Below are 13,519 nucleotides of genomic sequence, written 5' to 3'. Positions count from 1 at the left end.
CTAGTTTGTAGTTTTTCCGTTCAAATTCAAGAAATTTAAAGAAATTAAAAAGTCTAATACTAATACAATCATTTATACAAAGTATTTTAAAATATTTTAAAATACGTTATTTTCGGTTTCGGTTTTCAACCAAGTGCATCCTGAATATTTGGTTTCTATTTCAGCCCAGAATTTAAATTTTAATGCATCTGTTTTTGTATAACCAAAATAGCTGGAAACCACTCACAATGAAAGCCTCCGACATTCAAGGTAATATGCCCACTTTTACATTAAAAATAACATGAATATGGTAAAAATTACAAGGGTGCGATATAAATCCGTAAATTTCGGTACCTGTTATACAACACAATTCTCCAGTTCACACAGTGTGATGTGAAGCATGGAAAATGTTGACAAAAGATTAATTTGTCAACACAAGGCCACTGAAGAGATGTTTTTCATTTAATGAGATATTTATTATTAATCCACGTAAATGTCAGTGTTGAAAATGCCCTTTTTTCCTCAGCGGATCACATACTTAACTGCAGCGTCGCAAGCACAGGCGCTCGGCGTGCGCTCGGGGACTCTGCGTCTGACAGCCACAGCTCGTTTTGCCTACAAAGGGCTACAGAGAACAAGCTCTGAACTTTAATAAGACTAAATGAGCTTACAAATGCAGAGATAAAGAGCCGTTTATCCCTGCTGTGTAGAAATCTGATGGTCTAAATGCATTCGTCACTGTATACAAGTCAGCGGATCACATACTTAACTGCAGCGTCGCAAGCACAGGCGCTCGGCGTGCGCTCGGGGACTCTGCGTCTGACAGCCACAGCTCGTTTTGCCTACAAAGGGCTACAGAGAACAAGCTCTGAACTTTAATAAGACTAAATGAGCTTACAAACGCAGAGATAAAGAGCCGTTTATCCCTGCTGTGTAGAAATCTGATGGTCTAAATGCATTTCGTCACTGTATACAAGACAGAATATGATGAAGACAAAATTAAGTTAAATATATTAATGGAGTTTGAATGGTTCATAAATCAGAATTAGGACTACACTACATAATTACAAAGTCTTCAAAGCTATTTGACAAATCCAACCAAGCATTTTGTAACAGAACAAGCTATATAAGGATTACGTAACTCGTATGCATCAGGTGTAGATAATAATAATATTTTTTTATTATTACCATTGTTGTTGTTTTTTATAAGAACACATTATGTTATATACTTTATTATTTTTGTTTAAATGATTATTGAATTAATATACTTAACATTATTTTTAAATATAATAATAGTAATTGATATTATTGTTACTGTTGTTTTATATAGAGAAGGCCAGGGCTATGTTTCATTTTTATATATACGCATGAACAATAACTTTGTTATTTTGTCCTGTTTTTTTGTTTAAGGCAGGGGTTTTCTAACTAAGGTATGGGATCCCAAAGGGACTGCAAAGGAGTGCTAAGAAGCCCATAGAAAAATGTAGAGGAAAAATTATGTACAAATCTAATTATAATAATAATTTTAAATGTAAGAACTAGTCAGAAACCATGAAACTAATTGATTTTATATAGAGAAGGCCAGGGCTATGTTTCATTTTTATATATACGCATGAACAATAACTTTGTTATTTTGTCCTGTTTTTTTGTTTAAGGCAGGGGTTTTCTAACTAAGGTATGGGATCCCAAAGGGACTGCAAAGGAGTGCTAAGAAGCCCATAGAAAAATGTAGATTATAAATCTAATTATAATAATAATTTTAAATTTAAGAACTAGTCAGAAACCATGAAACTAATTGATTCTATTCACAACATTAATAGAATTAATACTTTCCAAATACATGAACATATATTTAATTTATCACAATTTAAATTGTCTTTATACATGAAATATAGCTGTCTTTTATATTTTATGAAGGGGTCCCAAGGGGGATCATAATATTTAGGGGACCATGGCATTAAAAAGTTTGACAAACTCTTTGGGCATTGATTTAGTATTGATAGCTAGGTGCCAGAGGCTTATATCTTTCTAAAGCCAAAATTTTGGTATTGATTCAATCCTATTCCAGTGTAAATACAAGTGTAGCTAGACTTTTGCCTCCGGCAAAACTTTTCCTCACTGCAGCTTTGTCTGACCAAGAACTGCCCAATTAGTAAGCAGGAGATCATTTGACTAACATTAAAAATCAATCCATCAATCACAGGTTTTTTTTACATGTTGTTTAGACAAGTTTATCTGAAATGAATTATTCCACTTGCAGTTTTTGCATGCAATATGCAACAAGCAGTCATTGAACAGACAGTGGATGATCCATGGCCATGCTGTCTTGAGGCTAGTGTAAACCTAACTTTTATGCTATATTTGTTATTTAAATTCTTTTGCAGTGCAAATATGATTCAGAATAAGCAAATCTTACCAGAATTTCACTGGTTCGCCTTTTATGGCCTTATCTTGTCTTGAGATGCTGGTCTTCTCGGTTTCCTTCTTGCTTTCTATCTGTGGGGCCGCTGATTTATTAATCCATGCAGGAACAGACAAGCCTACAAAGAATATGTCGACCAAATGATTCTAAAGAAACGGTGGACAGAAGTGATTAACAGCAAACGATTCCTAGCAGATGCTTCATAGAAGGTGAATTAAAGGGTTAGTTCACCCCAAAATGATAATTTTGTAATTAATTACTCACCCTCATGTCGTTCAAAACCCGTAAGACCTTCGTTCATCTTCGGAACACAAATTAAGATATTTTTGATGGAATCTGAGAGCTCTTTGTCCCTCCCATAGACAGCAATGCAACTGAAATGTTCCCAGACAGAAACGTAGCAAGGACATCGGTAAAACAGTCCATGTGACATCAGTGGCTCAACTTCAGTTTTGCGAAGCTACGAGAATACTTTTTGTGCGCTAAGAAAACAAAAATAATTTATTTAACAATTCTTCTCCCCCGAGTTGCGTCTTTGTTTACGTTAGAGGGGAAAGTGCGCGCATGAACGTAATCGGCGTAATCAGCGTTGTTTACACTTAGGGTAAAGCGTGCGTATGCGTTGTGATACTCTCCAAAATGGCGGAAGACAGTAACTCGGGGGAGAAGAATTTTTAAATAAATTATTTTTGTTTTCTTAGCGCACAAAAAGTATTCTCGTAGCTTCGCAAAACTGAAGTTGAGCCACTGATGTCACATGGACTGTTTTACTGATGTCCTTGCTACGTTTCAGTCTGGGAACATTTCAGTTGTGTTGCTGTCTATGGAGAGACAGAAAGCTCTCAGATTCCATCAAAAATATCTTAATTTGTGTTCCGAAGATGAACGGAGGTCTTACGGGTTTGGAACGACATGAGGGGGAGTAATTAATGACAGAATTTTCATTTTGGGGTGAACTAACCCTTTAAAGAAAGTGATTCATTACAAGCGTCATTCAAACTACTGTAAACACTATCATTCACAGGACGTAAGTTGCATCCATGGCAACAAACTCCGAAATCTATGTTTGGTCCTTTCGTTCTACTCGGAGAGACGCGGTGTCCCTGTGGCACCCCCCGTGTCTCATTTGTACAGCTGGATAAACAAATTACTCCAAGCCAATTAGCACAAGCTGTTAACACTAGTGTTTCAAGGTCCTTTAATATTAAGTGTATCGCAGTTAAAAATTATTTTAATAAATGCTAAAAATGCAACATCAGCGGCTGAATTTTTTTTTTCTTTTTTACAGACAAAAAAAAAAAACTGTCAGTGCATAATGATTATTTATTTGGGAAAAGGCTGGGTGGGGTGCAGGATCCTGAACAACTCTCCCTAGTGGCTGTAAGCATGAATGCAGATGGTCTGTCATTTAAAAATTATACTCTTGTGGTATTTGGTGCAAAGACATAATTACTACTAAGGGTGTAGACATGATTATGAACTGGACGAGGGAATATGTCCCCTCATATATGTTTGTCCATATGAGTTTTACCTTAGTCAGAAGAGTGCCATATTTAATTTATGACAGTAATGAAATTGAGGCTTTGAGGGATAGAAGTACAGTGCGTTCAATGGATTGTACTGTCGTTTAACAGCATGCCGAATATTCAGCTGACCAGAGACTTTCAGTAGACAAAAAAAGTTTTGAAAGTTGTGAATTCAAAAAATTACATGATCTAGGACCTTTATACACTCTTAAAAATAAAGGTGCTTCAAAAGGTTCTTCAAGCGATGCCATAGAAGAACCATTTTTGGTTCCACAAAGAACTATTCAGTCAAAGGTTCTTTAAAGAACCATCTCTTTCTTACCTTTTTATAATCTGAAGAACCTTTTTTCGCCACAGAGAACCTTTTGTCAAACAGGGAGGTTCTTCAGATGTTAAAGGTTCTTTATGGAACCATTTAGACAAAAAGGTTCTTCTATGGCATCGTGAAGCACCTTTATTTTTAAGTGTACAGTGTGTTCGGTTCTTCTATGGCATCGTGAAGCACCTTTATTTTTAAGAGTGTACAGTGTGTTTCAGTGTAAAGACTGTAAATCTACCCCCTCACAGCCTCGTTTTCATCTGTTAACTTTAATACAGCGTCTAACCTTTAAAGGAATAAATCACCCCACCCCCCCAAAAAATCTGAATCAGATATTAACTTGTTCATGCTGCTCTTTGCCATTAAATATATTTATATATTTATCATTTACTTAAACAAACCTCACACGTTATTTAGCAGCCATTACTCTAGTCTTCATTGTCACATTTAATATACTGATTTGCTGCTCAAAAAACATTTCTTATTATTATCAATGTTTAAAACTTGCTGTTTAATATTTTTGTGGAAACTGTGATAGAATTGTCAGGATTCTTTGCTCAATATAAAGTTAAAAAGTACAGCATTTATTTGAAGTAGAAATATTTTGTAGTATTACAGATGTTTTACTGTCACATCTTTCTTATATACTCATATACTTATGCTCAGCAAGGATGCATTAAAATTATCAAAAGTGACAGTAAATCAATATACTATTATATATCAATTATATACGCCTTTTTTGACATCTCTGATGTTGATGTTAAACTTGTAGTTAACACCAAGCTATTATTTGACTTCAGAAAAGCTTGAATATAATGATTATATAAAATTGTCTACTTCTATAGTGCTTTTGTCATTATTTGATCCACAGTTTACAAATATTTGGGGGGGGGGATCCATTTGTGTCCAACGCCAAACTGAAAATGACAAGTAAATGAAAATGTAATGAGTACATGACGACAGACTTTTCACTGGAATGTTTTAAATAAAACATTTTTTAGCTAATGCAGTACAAATGTAATACTGCAGTGACATTTAAAACACATAAGACTGGAGTGACGTTGCTATAGACCTTAATCGGGTTAGACACAATATTGAATTTAACAAGGATGAAAACGAGGCCGTGAGGATGGACTGTACCGTCTTTTCAATGTCACGCACCGTATAAAGATCCTAGATCGTGCTCACAACTTTCAAAACTGTTTTAAGGAGTTTTTGTCCACTTTCAGAAAGACCATTGGTCAGCTGAACATTCGGCATGTTGTTAAACGACAGTACAATCACAGTACGCACTGTACTTCTGTCCCTCACAGCCTCAATTTCATTCCAATCAAACATTATATGGACCTACCCTGACTTAAGTGAGTAATATTATTTCCTTAAGAGGTTAAGCATATTCGAACTTGTGCCTTTGTGATTGAGTCCAAGACACAAAAGAACCAATGACATAGCCTACTGTAAATAGCATCAGTGATGCCAATCAAAACATTCAATCTCACACAAATTATATTCATTTTCACAGTTGCAATGAGCTACAGTTTATTAGACAATGCCAAATTAACAGCAGTTAGTAAAGAGAGACAGCTCTGAACAGCACGAAGCTGTGAGGATACATTACCAGAGAAGCATTTTGTGGTAAACAGCCTGTTAAACTTCAGAGCATATTTCTTTTTGTAAGTCTCAAATCGGCTTTTGAAAATGAAGACATTACGTTCATACTCACAACTTTACCTGTTCCTGTCTCCAGTGAAACAGAAGAGTGAACACTGCAGTCTACCCCTTCTTTCTGGCTCTTTCTGAGCGGCATATTTTTTTATGTAGTGTGTTTGGTTGAGTGAGATAAGGCACAAAACACATTAACACCTGCATTCAAGACACACACACACTGATACACGCGCGCACACGGAGATGGATGATGGGGGAGATTGGATTTCTGGGCCAGTGAGCAGGAAGCGGAATGCAAGAGTGTGACTGCAGTTCTGTCACAGCAGGTCATTTGGGTACTAATGACTGTGTCTGTGTCTGTGTCTGTGTCTGTCTGTCTGGCAGGTCATTTGGGTACTAATGACTGTGTGCCTTGCATAAACCCTATAGGTGTGATTGAGACACACACCGGCTGCAAATTCAATTTGAACCCCCCCCCCATTTTTATTTAAAGGAGTGAAGAGGCGGTGATAGAGAAAGTGGCAGGGAGAAATGGAGAGACTTTGTTTAGTGCTGTTGAACCAAGGCTCTCACCTGATAACACAAGTTTCTTGTCTTGTCGTCTGCTGCGCGCTTAAATAAGATGTCATCAGTGCGGTATGGTAACGGATGTCAACGGAACCAATGATGTGCTCAGAGTGAGACCCGAGTCAGATACCGGCCAGCAGCTCGTCGCCGCTCGTTCAGGTGTTTCTTCGTGCCTTTAAGACAACCGGTTTCTGTATTCACGTTGTCCGAGTGTGTGACAGAAACTGTGAGGGCGTGTGGTACACACTAAACAGCCGACCAGAGAAAGAATGTACTGTGGCGCGGCAGGAAGTACAACAGCCCACCCATGTGGCGAGATCTGCGGTACTACAACCAGTGTCACCTCGCACCTTTTATTTATATATATATATATTTAATTATTAATATTCATAACAGGACAGTTTAGAACAGATAGGGGCGGGATCGGAAAAGGTCCTCGAGTGCAGAATATTTATAAGTAAATCAAGTTAGATTTATTAGCAAAATTTGTCTTTTTTTAGTTTTGGAGTCATTATTATTATTATTTTATGAAATAAGTACTGACACTGACAGGTCTTTTCTGACTTTTGCTTGTCAAAGGTCCGAATTTTGGGCAATTTTTTTATTCATCTTTCTTCTTTTTCATTATATACTAGTTTTTTTTTTAAACACTTAAAATATTATTGTGGTTTGCAGGTCACCGAGTCTGGTTTTGGCTACTTAGGTCACTCTAAATCATTTTCAGTGTAAAAGAGAAAGCTTTTACTGCTTGTTCTGTCATTCCATGCCTAGTTAGGACACAAGATTTTATTTATCTCCATTATGCAAAGTTTGTAAAGTCAAAGTGACAGTTTCTCGTCCACACTATAAGCATATAAGATATAAACATAAATAATATGTAAACAAAACCAACCGATTAAGTTTTTTAATAATACTGGACTTGTACATATAAAGATCAGGAAAGGTTCAAACAAGAGTGCAGACAAGAATGTGTAAAATAGCTTAACTGCAACATTAAAACAGCACATGAATGTATAAAAGAGCTTAAGAAGACTGGATGTGCAAAGCTACTGATCACATGGATTAAGGTGCAGATCACAGAGACCTTAAACATACAATAACAGAGTCTCGGGCAAAAAGATTTTCATTTATAAAACACACAAGATCAGAACAGGCTTTAGAGCCATTTAGCATGCATAAATAAATGATATGAACAAGGAACATTTTGAAAAAATGCTTAATAAAAACAAGCTTTAGCACAACGTTGTGTAGCTGCCAACATTTATGCAGCCCTTGGGACAAAATTCAATATATGGAAGTATTTTGGATGTCCCGAAAAAAGCTTTTGTTTTGCTAAAAATGTACGTTTATTTTAAGAAACTGGTGTTGAGTCACAGATATAACAAATAAAAACAGAACGTCAAAATGCTATAGAGAGGTGTCGGATTTATTGTAGTGCTTCGTAATGAGGAGCAGGGAGCAAAGAGCTGCGGGCACAGGAGTCAGGTACGAGATTTCTTCTCTTTCCTGTCAGACGACACTTCGGCTTTACGCTTGTGAGCCTGTGACAAGATGAAACAAAGCATGTTTTTAGGACAGTTAAGAGAGAGAGAGACAGACAGACAGACAGATGGATAGATAGATAGATAGATAGATAGATCTTGCTGACATTATAGGCAGTTAGAATGTGATGGAACGGTATTGAAGCAAGAGAGAAGAGGCAGAAAAAATAAAAAAAAATGCTCCTTGCTCCAGGCAAAATCTTACAACTCACAATGCACATGCTCTAATAGCTAGACAAGATACATAGACAGACAGACAGGTTTGAAATCGTCAGTGGGATATACTATACTATACTGCGGACAGTAAATCTGAGGGGAATTTTGATCATTTGCATGTTGTTCTTGTTCAGTTGTTCAAGCGTGATTCCGAACTAGAGAGAAAGTCTCTGGGGACGTGAAGCACGGAGCACAACAACAGATGGAGCGAAAAGAAAGAAGACAGGACGTATTACTGATTGTCCTTTGGGTGCTCTTCTCTTTTTCTCAGCGCGCTCTTTCTCCTCTATCTCCATGTTCTCTTTCTCAATGAGAGAAATGAGCGTGTTACAGCGGCGCTGCAGCTCCTAGCAAACCAGACAAAACACACGCAAGGAAACTCTTTCATCATCTCAGCACAAGAGTTATACATCACATCTCATCGACTTTTACAATTCCTTTCAGGCATCACACTAGCATCTGCACCCACACGCTTTCACAAACACGCACGCCAATATGACCTGAAAACATCCTTGGATCTAATGTGATTAAAAAACTGAGTTTTGCATTTGTGTGTGAGACACGCATACATATTTACTCGGCTGTCTAAATGAGAACATTCCACTGGCTTTTATCCTTTATTTGATTGTTTTTACATAAATACTATTTTTTTTTTTTTTTTTTTTTTGCATTTTAAAGAATTTATGAACTTTTTTTTCCACTTTTTGAAGCTTTGTCACATTCAGTTCACTTCTGGGGACAATGCTGTCCCCAAAGTACAGCTAAGTAAACCTACACACATGCACAACCACGGAATTATATCCATATTAGACTTCCCAATCACATCTAATGTGAGCTGACGGTAACTGTTACATAACCCTAATATTAATAATAAATTAAGGTGTCTTTTAGACTCTTTATTCATCTTTTTCATGTGGTGATGCCTCTTAAAGAAGGCTTTGCAACTGACATTTAATGTCCCTTTTTTAAAAGTCTCCCATATATACAGTCAAACCAAAAATTATTCAGACATCAGATATAATTTTTGATATTTTTTTTACTAGTGGGTGCAGGACACTATAGTTCATTTATGTAAGTGAGTATAGCAAAATAAAGTATACCATGACATATTATACCCAAAAATTCTTCATACAGTGGACTACCAGTAAAACTGATCAAAATTTGGGTGTTTTTTCTTTAATTGCTAATCCGACCTTTTTACACCACAGACTGAACAAAAGAGACATTATCAAGATGAATTTGTTCTGACACAGTTTAACTCTGAGTTCTTGTCATATTTTATTACCATTTTCTAAACTATAGCGAATAAACTGTGATAATGTGAGAAATGTTGAAGGTGTCTGAATAAATTACATATATAAACTGTAATTCATTTAATTTCCACACCTTTTGAATAGATTTCCAGGTAATAAGTGTCATTATTTTTTTCATTGATTTTCCAGTCATTCATGATTGTTGGATGAGGATTTTTTTTGTTTTTTATGACAGCAAATATACTCGCAGAGAACAGTTTCTTGTCAAGAATTTTAAACAAAAATATCCCGATATTTCCAAGTTGCCTATGACTGGGCACTCTCAGAAAAAAGATACAAAAGCTTAAAGGTACATCTTTGCACCATGTTTACCCTTAAATGTTACATATAAGCACCTTAAAGATACATATTAGCTTTTCCTAAAGTGTACATATTAGTACCTTTTGAAAAGGTACCGCCCAGTGACAGTTTGGTACCTTTCTTTCTGAGAGTGTGGGAGTCCTGGCTCTAAAGAGTTCTCACCATGGCAGTCCTGGATTTGATGAACCAATCGAATCTGAATTGTGGAGCGTTCCGTACACACTGTCGAAGTTCTTCATAGACATATTCTTTATCAAAGCCCATCTTATGCAACATGCAAATCAGAAACCTGTCTTCCTCCTGCAGGCACACACACACACACACAAAAAAGAAAAGTTTCCATATTTTAGGTTCTTCGTAAACACACTACACACAAACGAACTCTCTCATATGCACCCACCTCTGTGTAGTTCTTTCCTTTGTTTGTGCCGTACTGTATGCGGAGCTGGTGGAACGGAGCCTTGTACCGCGCTATCTACAAGTACACCAAACACACGTCATCAAACAAGTAATATTTACTAATTATTATTGCATCAAAAATGTAATTTTCTCTGAAAGTTTCTTGCTTCGTGTGATAAGGCTATGACTTTATTGCCTAATACTGAGGTTGCAAATCATCAAAAGCAAGGAATACTAAAGCTACCACACAATCGTAATTCAGCAGCCATTAAAGAAAAACTGGCTTGTCAAATTTTTGAAAGGTTGACCTTGGTGTCCAAGGCTTTTTTGATGCTGATGCGTCTCTGGATGCGAGCTTCTCCTCGCTCTATCTGAGCCATGATCTTCTCAATATCCTGCAGCTCATTACAGCGTTCCCAAAACACCGCTATTATAACGACAAACAATGTGTAAGGCGTGTGTAGTTATTACAGCAGTGAAATATTTTTTTTGAGTGGTGTGAGGTAGTTACTTGAGTATTTTATGCATGTTTATATATGTGTGTAGTCAATACAGCTGTAAAGAGTACAATAGGGATGAGTCACGATGGTCTACTACGTGCCCAAAAATAGACTAGTCGATTAGCAAAGTTGCTTAATTTTGTCCACGATTTTTCCTTAAATATTTTTATTTTGTTATTTTTTTTCTTAAATGCTTTAATTAGCAGTTTGCACTAAAATCAACTTTTCAAGTATTAAAATTCAAGTACTGAAATTAATAAGATGACAGCAATTTTATTCTAATAATATTAAATGTATTGTTAATTATTGCTATCATCATGTCTCATCTTACCATGTTTAATATTTTAATATATTCTTCTTGTTTTAACTTTTTTTTTTTTTTGATCTGGTCCCAAGAACCCAAAACAAGCCAAATTATACAGGGTTCCATAAGAACATTTAGTTCCAGCAACTCACCAACTAGTGGACATTCCTAGTGTGTTATTTCTATAGATGTTAGGCTTGTGTTTAGTTGCACTGGTGTGTACTGTACCGGAGTATTCCATGACTTCCTCAGGCGTCTTGCCCTCCACCTCTCTGGCAATGTTGTCAATGTCATCACGACCATACTTCTCATTAGCTTTAATAAACTGATTGAAATCACGCTTGTTCCAGTTTGTGAAACCCTGGGGAAAAAAACTTTCTGCTGTAGCTCTGCTCTGTACTTTGCACATTTACAAGTGTGTATGAATGTGTAAGTGAGTGGCAGAGAGGATGATTATGTGTTACTTGTGTGAGTAGTTTCTCTTTTTCCTCTGTCTCTTCAGGTGTGAGGGGTTCGGCCTCGTCTATCTTAGCTTGTTCCTCTTTTTGGACCTGTGCTGAATTTGGGATATCTGGATTACGTGGAACCTACAATAAACACACGTACACAGTCACACACCGCTTTAGATCAGATGCTTCATCAGCAAAAACTTGAGCAGACTGCACAGGAATATTCAATACAATCATGACGTACAATGTGCTCACCTTGTATCCGATGGTTTTCCTGTAGTAAAGAATCTCCATCTCCAGCAGCTCAAAGAGACGTGGTGGAAAGAACTGAAAGTCCTGGATGTTGGGCTGCTTTGGAGGCCGAGGAGCCTGGATCACATCCACACACACACTTTTTATGATCTCTCCACATACACTTGTTGTGCAGATATTTTCATGGAACCATCTGTGTGATGCTTGATGTGTACTGTATAATGACAAAACATTGTTATGCTCCTGGCAGATGCATCTTTATCCAGCGGACACTTCACTTTAATCAAAACACTCATTTGGTTTTCAATTTAATTTAATGATATTCATTAAAATTGAGGTTTACTGGCTCCCTGCTGTAAGTATTTTGCTGACAGGTTTATAACTTTATAAACTATCAACTTTCATCACATTTACTAGAAATCTGTTTTTTTTAAGGACCAGGTAATATTAAAGCTAGTTTACTCTGCCCTCGCAAATAGCAACAGAATACAATTTTCCCAATGGTTGTTGGTTTTTCACAGTTATTTTTCTCAACATAAAATCTAGATCCAGTAATATTGATGATTGGTGGGACAGTCTGATGCAATTTCAGTATTATTTATATACTATTACAGTATTTATTAATATCTAAATTTGCCTCTAATTTTAGTGTAAGAGTAATTTTGTTGTGCACTTGTCTTTTTATTAGCTTTTTTAGTTTTATATTTAGCTATAGTAATTTTAGTACTACAACTGAAATGTACTTTATTTCAGCTAGTTGCCAAGGAAACATTTCTACTTTTTTAAGCTTTTCATATAATATTCAGATTTATTTCAATGAACAAAGATGATTTTTAATAGTTTTAGTTTTAGTTAACAATAACAGCACTGACTAGTACAACATAAAATTATTGTAAACTACATTCACAAAATGTATCGTACACATCATATTTATATATTTTATAATAAAAAAGATGGTAGTTTTATGAATATAATTTTATCAGAAACACTAGTAACTTATAAAACTGACACTATAAATTTACAAATTGGATTAAAACAACTATAGATATTAATAAGCTGCATCAAAGGTGCAATGTTGCCCTACAACAGGAAGTAGAACACTGCATTTACTTCTTCTTTAGTAGCCACTTTTATCCTTATTGATGTTTTTTATGACTTACAGTGCACTATTCGAACAAACCGTCCCTCGGGAGCAATCTAGAGTTAAGTGTCTCTCTGAAGGGCACAGCAGTGACAGGACAGACAGAAGAAGAACGTCCAGTTCATGAGGTCATTTTCTGAGTCAGCGTTTGAACCTGCAACCTTTGTGTTTCAATCCTTTATCCATTACGTCCCTCTAATACATGATGATACAGCACCCTTCAGCTGAGTTACTACTACTGTTTACTTTACTCACTGACTCAGATGAAAACAGTGATCTGACCGAGTGCATTATTTATTGTGTAGTAGGCTTGTGTACACTGTAATTGCATTAGAGTATGCAGTCATGAGTAGCACTGACAAAAAAATCAGTTCAGTGTCTAAACTGTGCACGTGTGTTACCTTCGGGGCTCTTGGTTCGCTGACTCGCAGTGCATCTCTGAAGTAAGCATCTACAGCGTAATTGGCCTTCCTTTCTCTCTTAGGAGGCTCGATCCATTCGATCAAACTTAGCTGCACAACACAGAATTCTTTAAAACACTTAAACACACACCAACCCTCTACGGACACCTTGGCAATTGAATCGCCATTGGTTAGTATATTTTTTTGTTTACTCGCCAGACTAAA

General features: G+C 36.3%; 1 protein-coding gene and 1 long non-coding RNA gene across 3 annotated transcripts in view; both read right to left on the bottom strand.

Moving 5' to 3' along the window:
• Window positions 1-780: 780 nt before the first annotated feature.
• Window positions 781-6,739, bottom strand: LOC107672972 (uncharacterized). 2 transcript variants are annotated; one of them, XR_001632360.1, is made up of 4 exons: window positions 6,485-6,739; window positions 5,978-6,109; window positions 2,396-2,519; window positions 781-831 (listed from the first exon to the last, which is right to left on the bottom strand). It is a non-coding gene; the product is annotated as an uncharacterized LOC107672972 (long non-coding RNA). The 2 variants fall into 2 exon arrangements; XR_001632362.1 differs by lacking the exon at window positions 5,978-6,109.
• A 635-nt stretch (window positions 6,740-7,374) lies between these two features.
• The window catches only part of LOC107672796 (SWI/SNF-related matrix-associated actin-dependent regulator of chromatin subfamily A member 5-like), a 29,881-nt gene continuing 23,736 nt past the window's right edge, over window positions 7,375-13,519 (bottom strand). The window contains exons 18-26 of the mRNA XM_016466168.1: window positions 13,295-13,405; window positions 11,756-11,869; window positions 11,516-11,638; window positions 11,280-11,412; window positions 10,556-10,674; window positions 10,249-10,323; window positions 10,011-10,148; window positions 8,472-8,582; window positions 7,375-8,019 (exon numbers count right to left, since the gene is read on the bottom strand). Coding sequence (XP_016321654.1) covers window positions 7,960-8,019; window positions 8,472-8,582; window positions 10,011-10,148; window positions 10,249-10,323; window positions 10,556-10,674; window positions 11,280-11,412; window positions 11,516-11,638; window positions 11,756-11,869; window positions 13,295-13,405 — 984 coding nt within the window. The 3' untranslated portion in view covers window positions 7,375-7,959. The remainder of the gene's footprint in view (window positions 8,020-8,471; window positions 8,583-10,010; window positions 10,149-10,248; window positions 10,324-10,555; window positions 10,675-11,279; window positions 11,413-11,515; window positions 11,639-11,755; window positions 11,870-13,294; window positions 13,406-13,519) is intronic.

Source organism: Sinocyclocheilus anshuiensis, unplaced genomic scaffold (assembly GCF_001515605.1).
Source record: "Sinocyclocheilus anshuiensis isolate Anshui unplaced genomic scaffold, SAMN03320099.WGS_v1.1 scaffold681, whole genome shotgun sequence".
In the NCBI taxonomy this organism is placed as follows: Eukaryota; Metazoa; Chordata; class Actinopteri; order Cypriniformes; family Cyprinidae; genus Sinocyclocheilus; species Sinocyclocheilus anshuiensis.
Note: the sequence above shows the minus strand (reverse complement) of the source record. Positions and strands in the feature narration are given on the sequence as shown.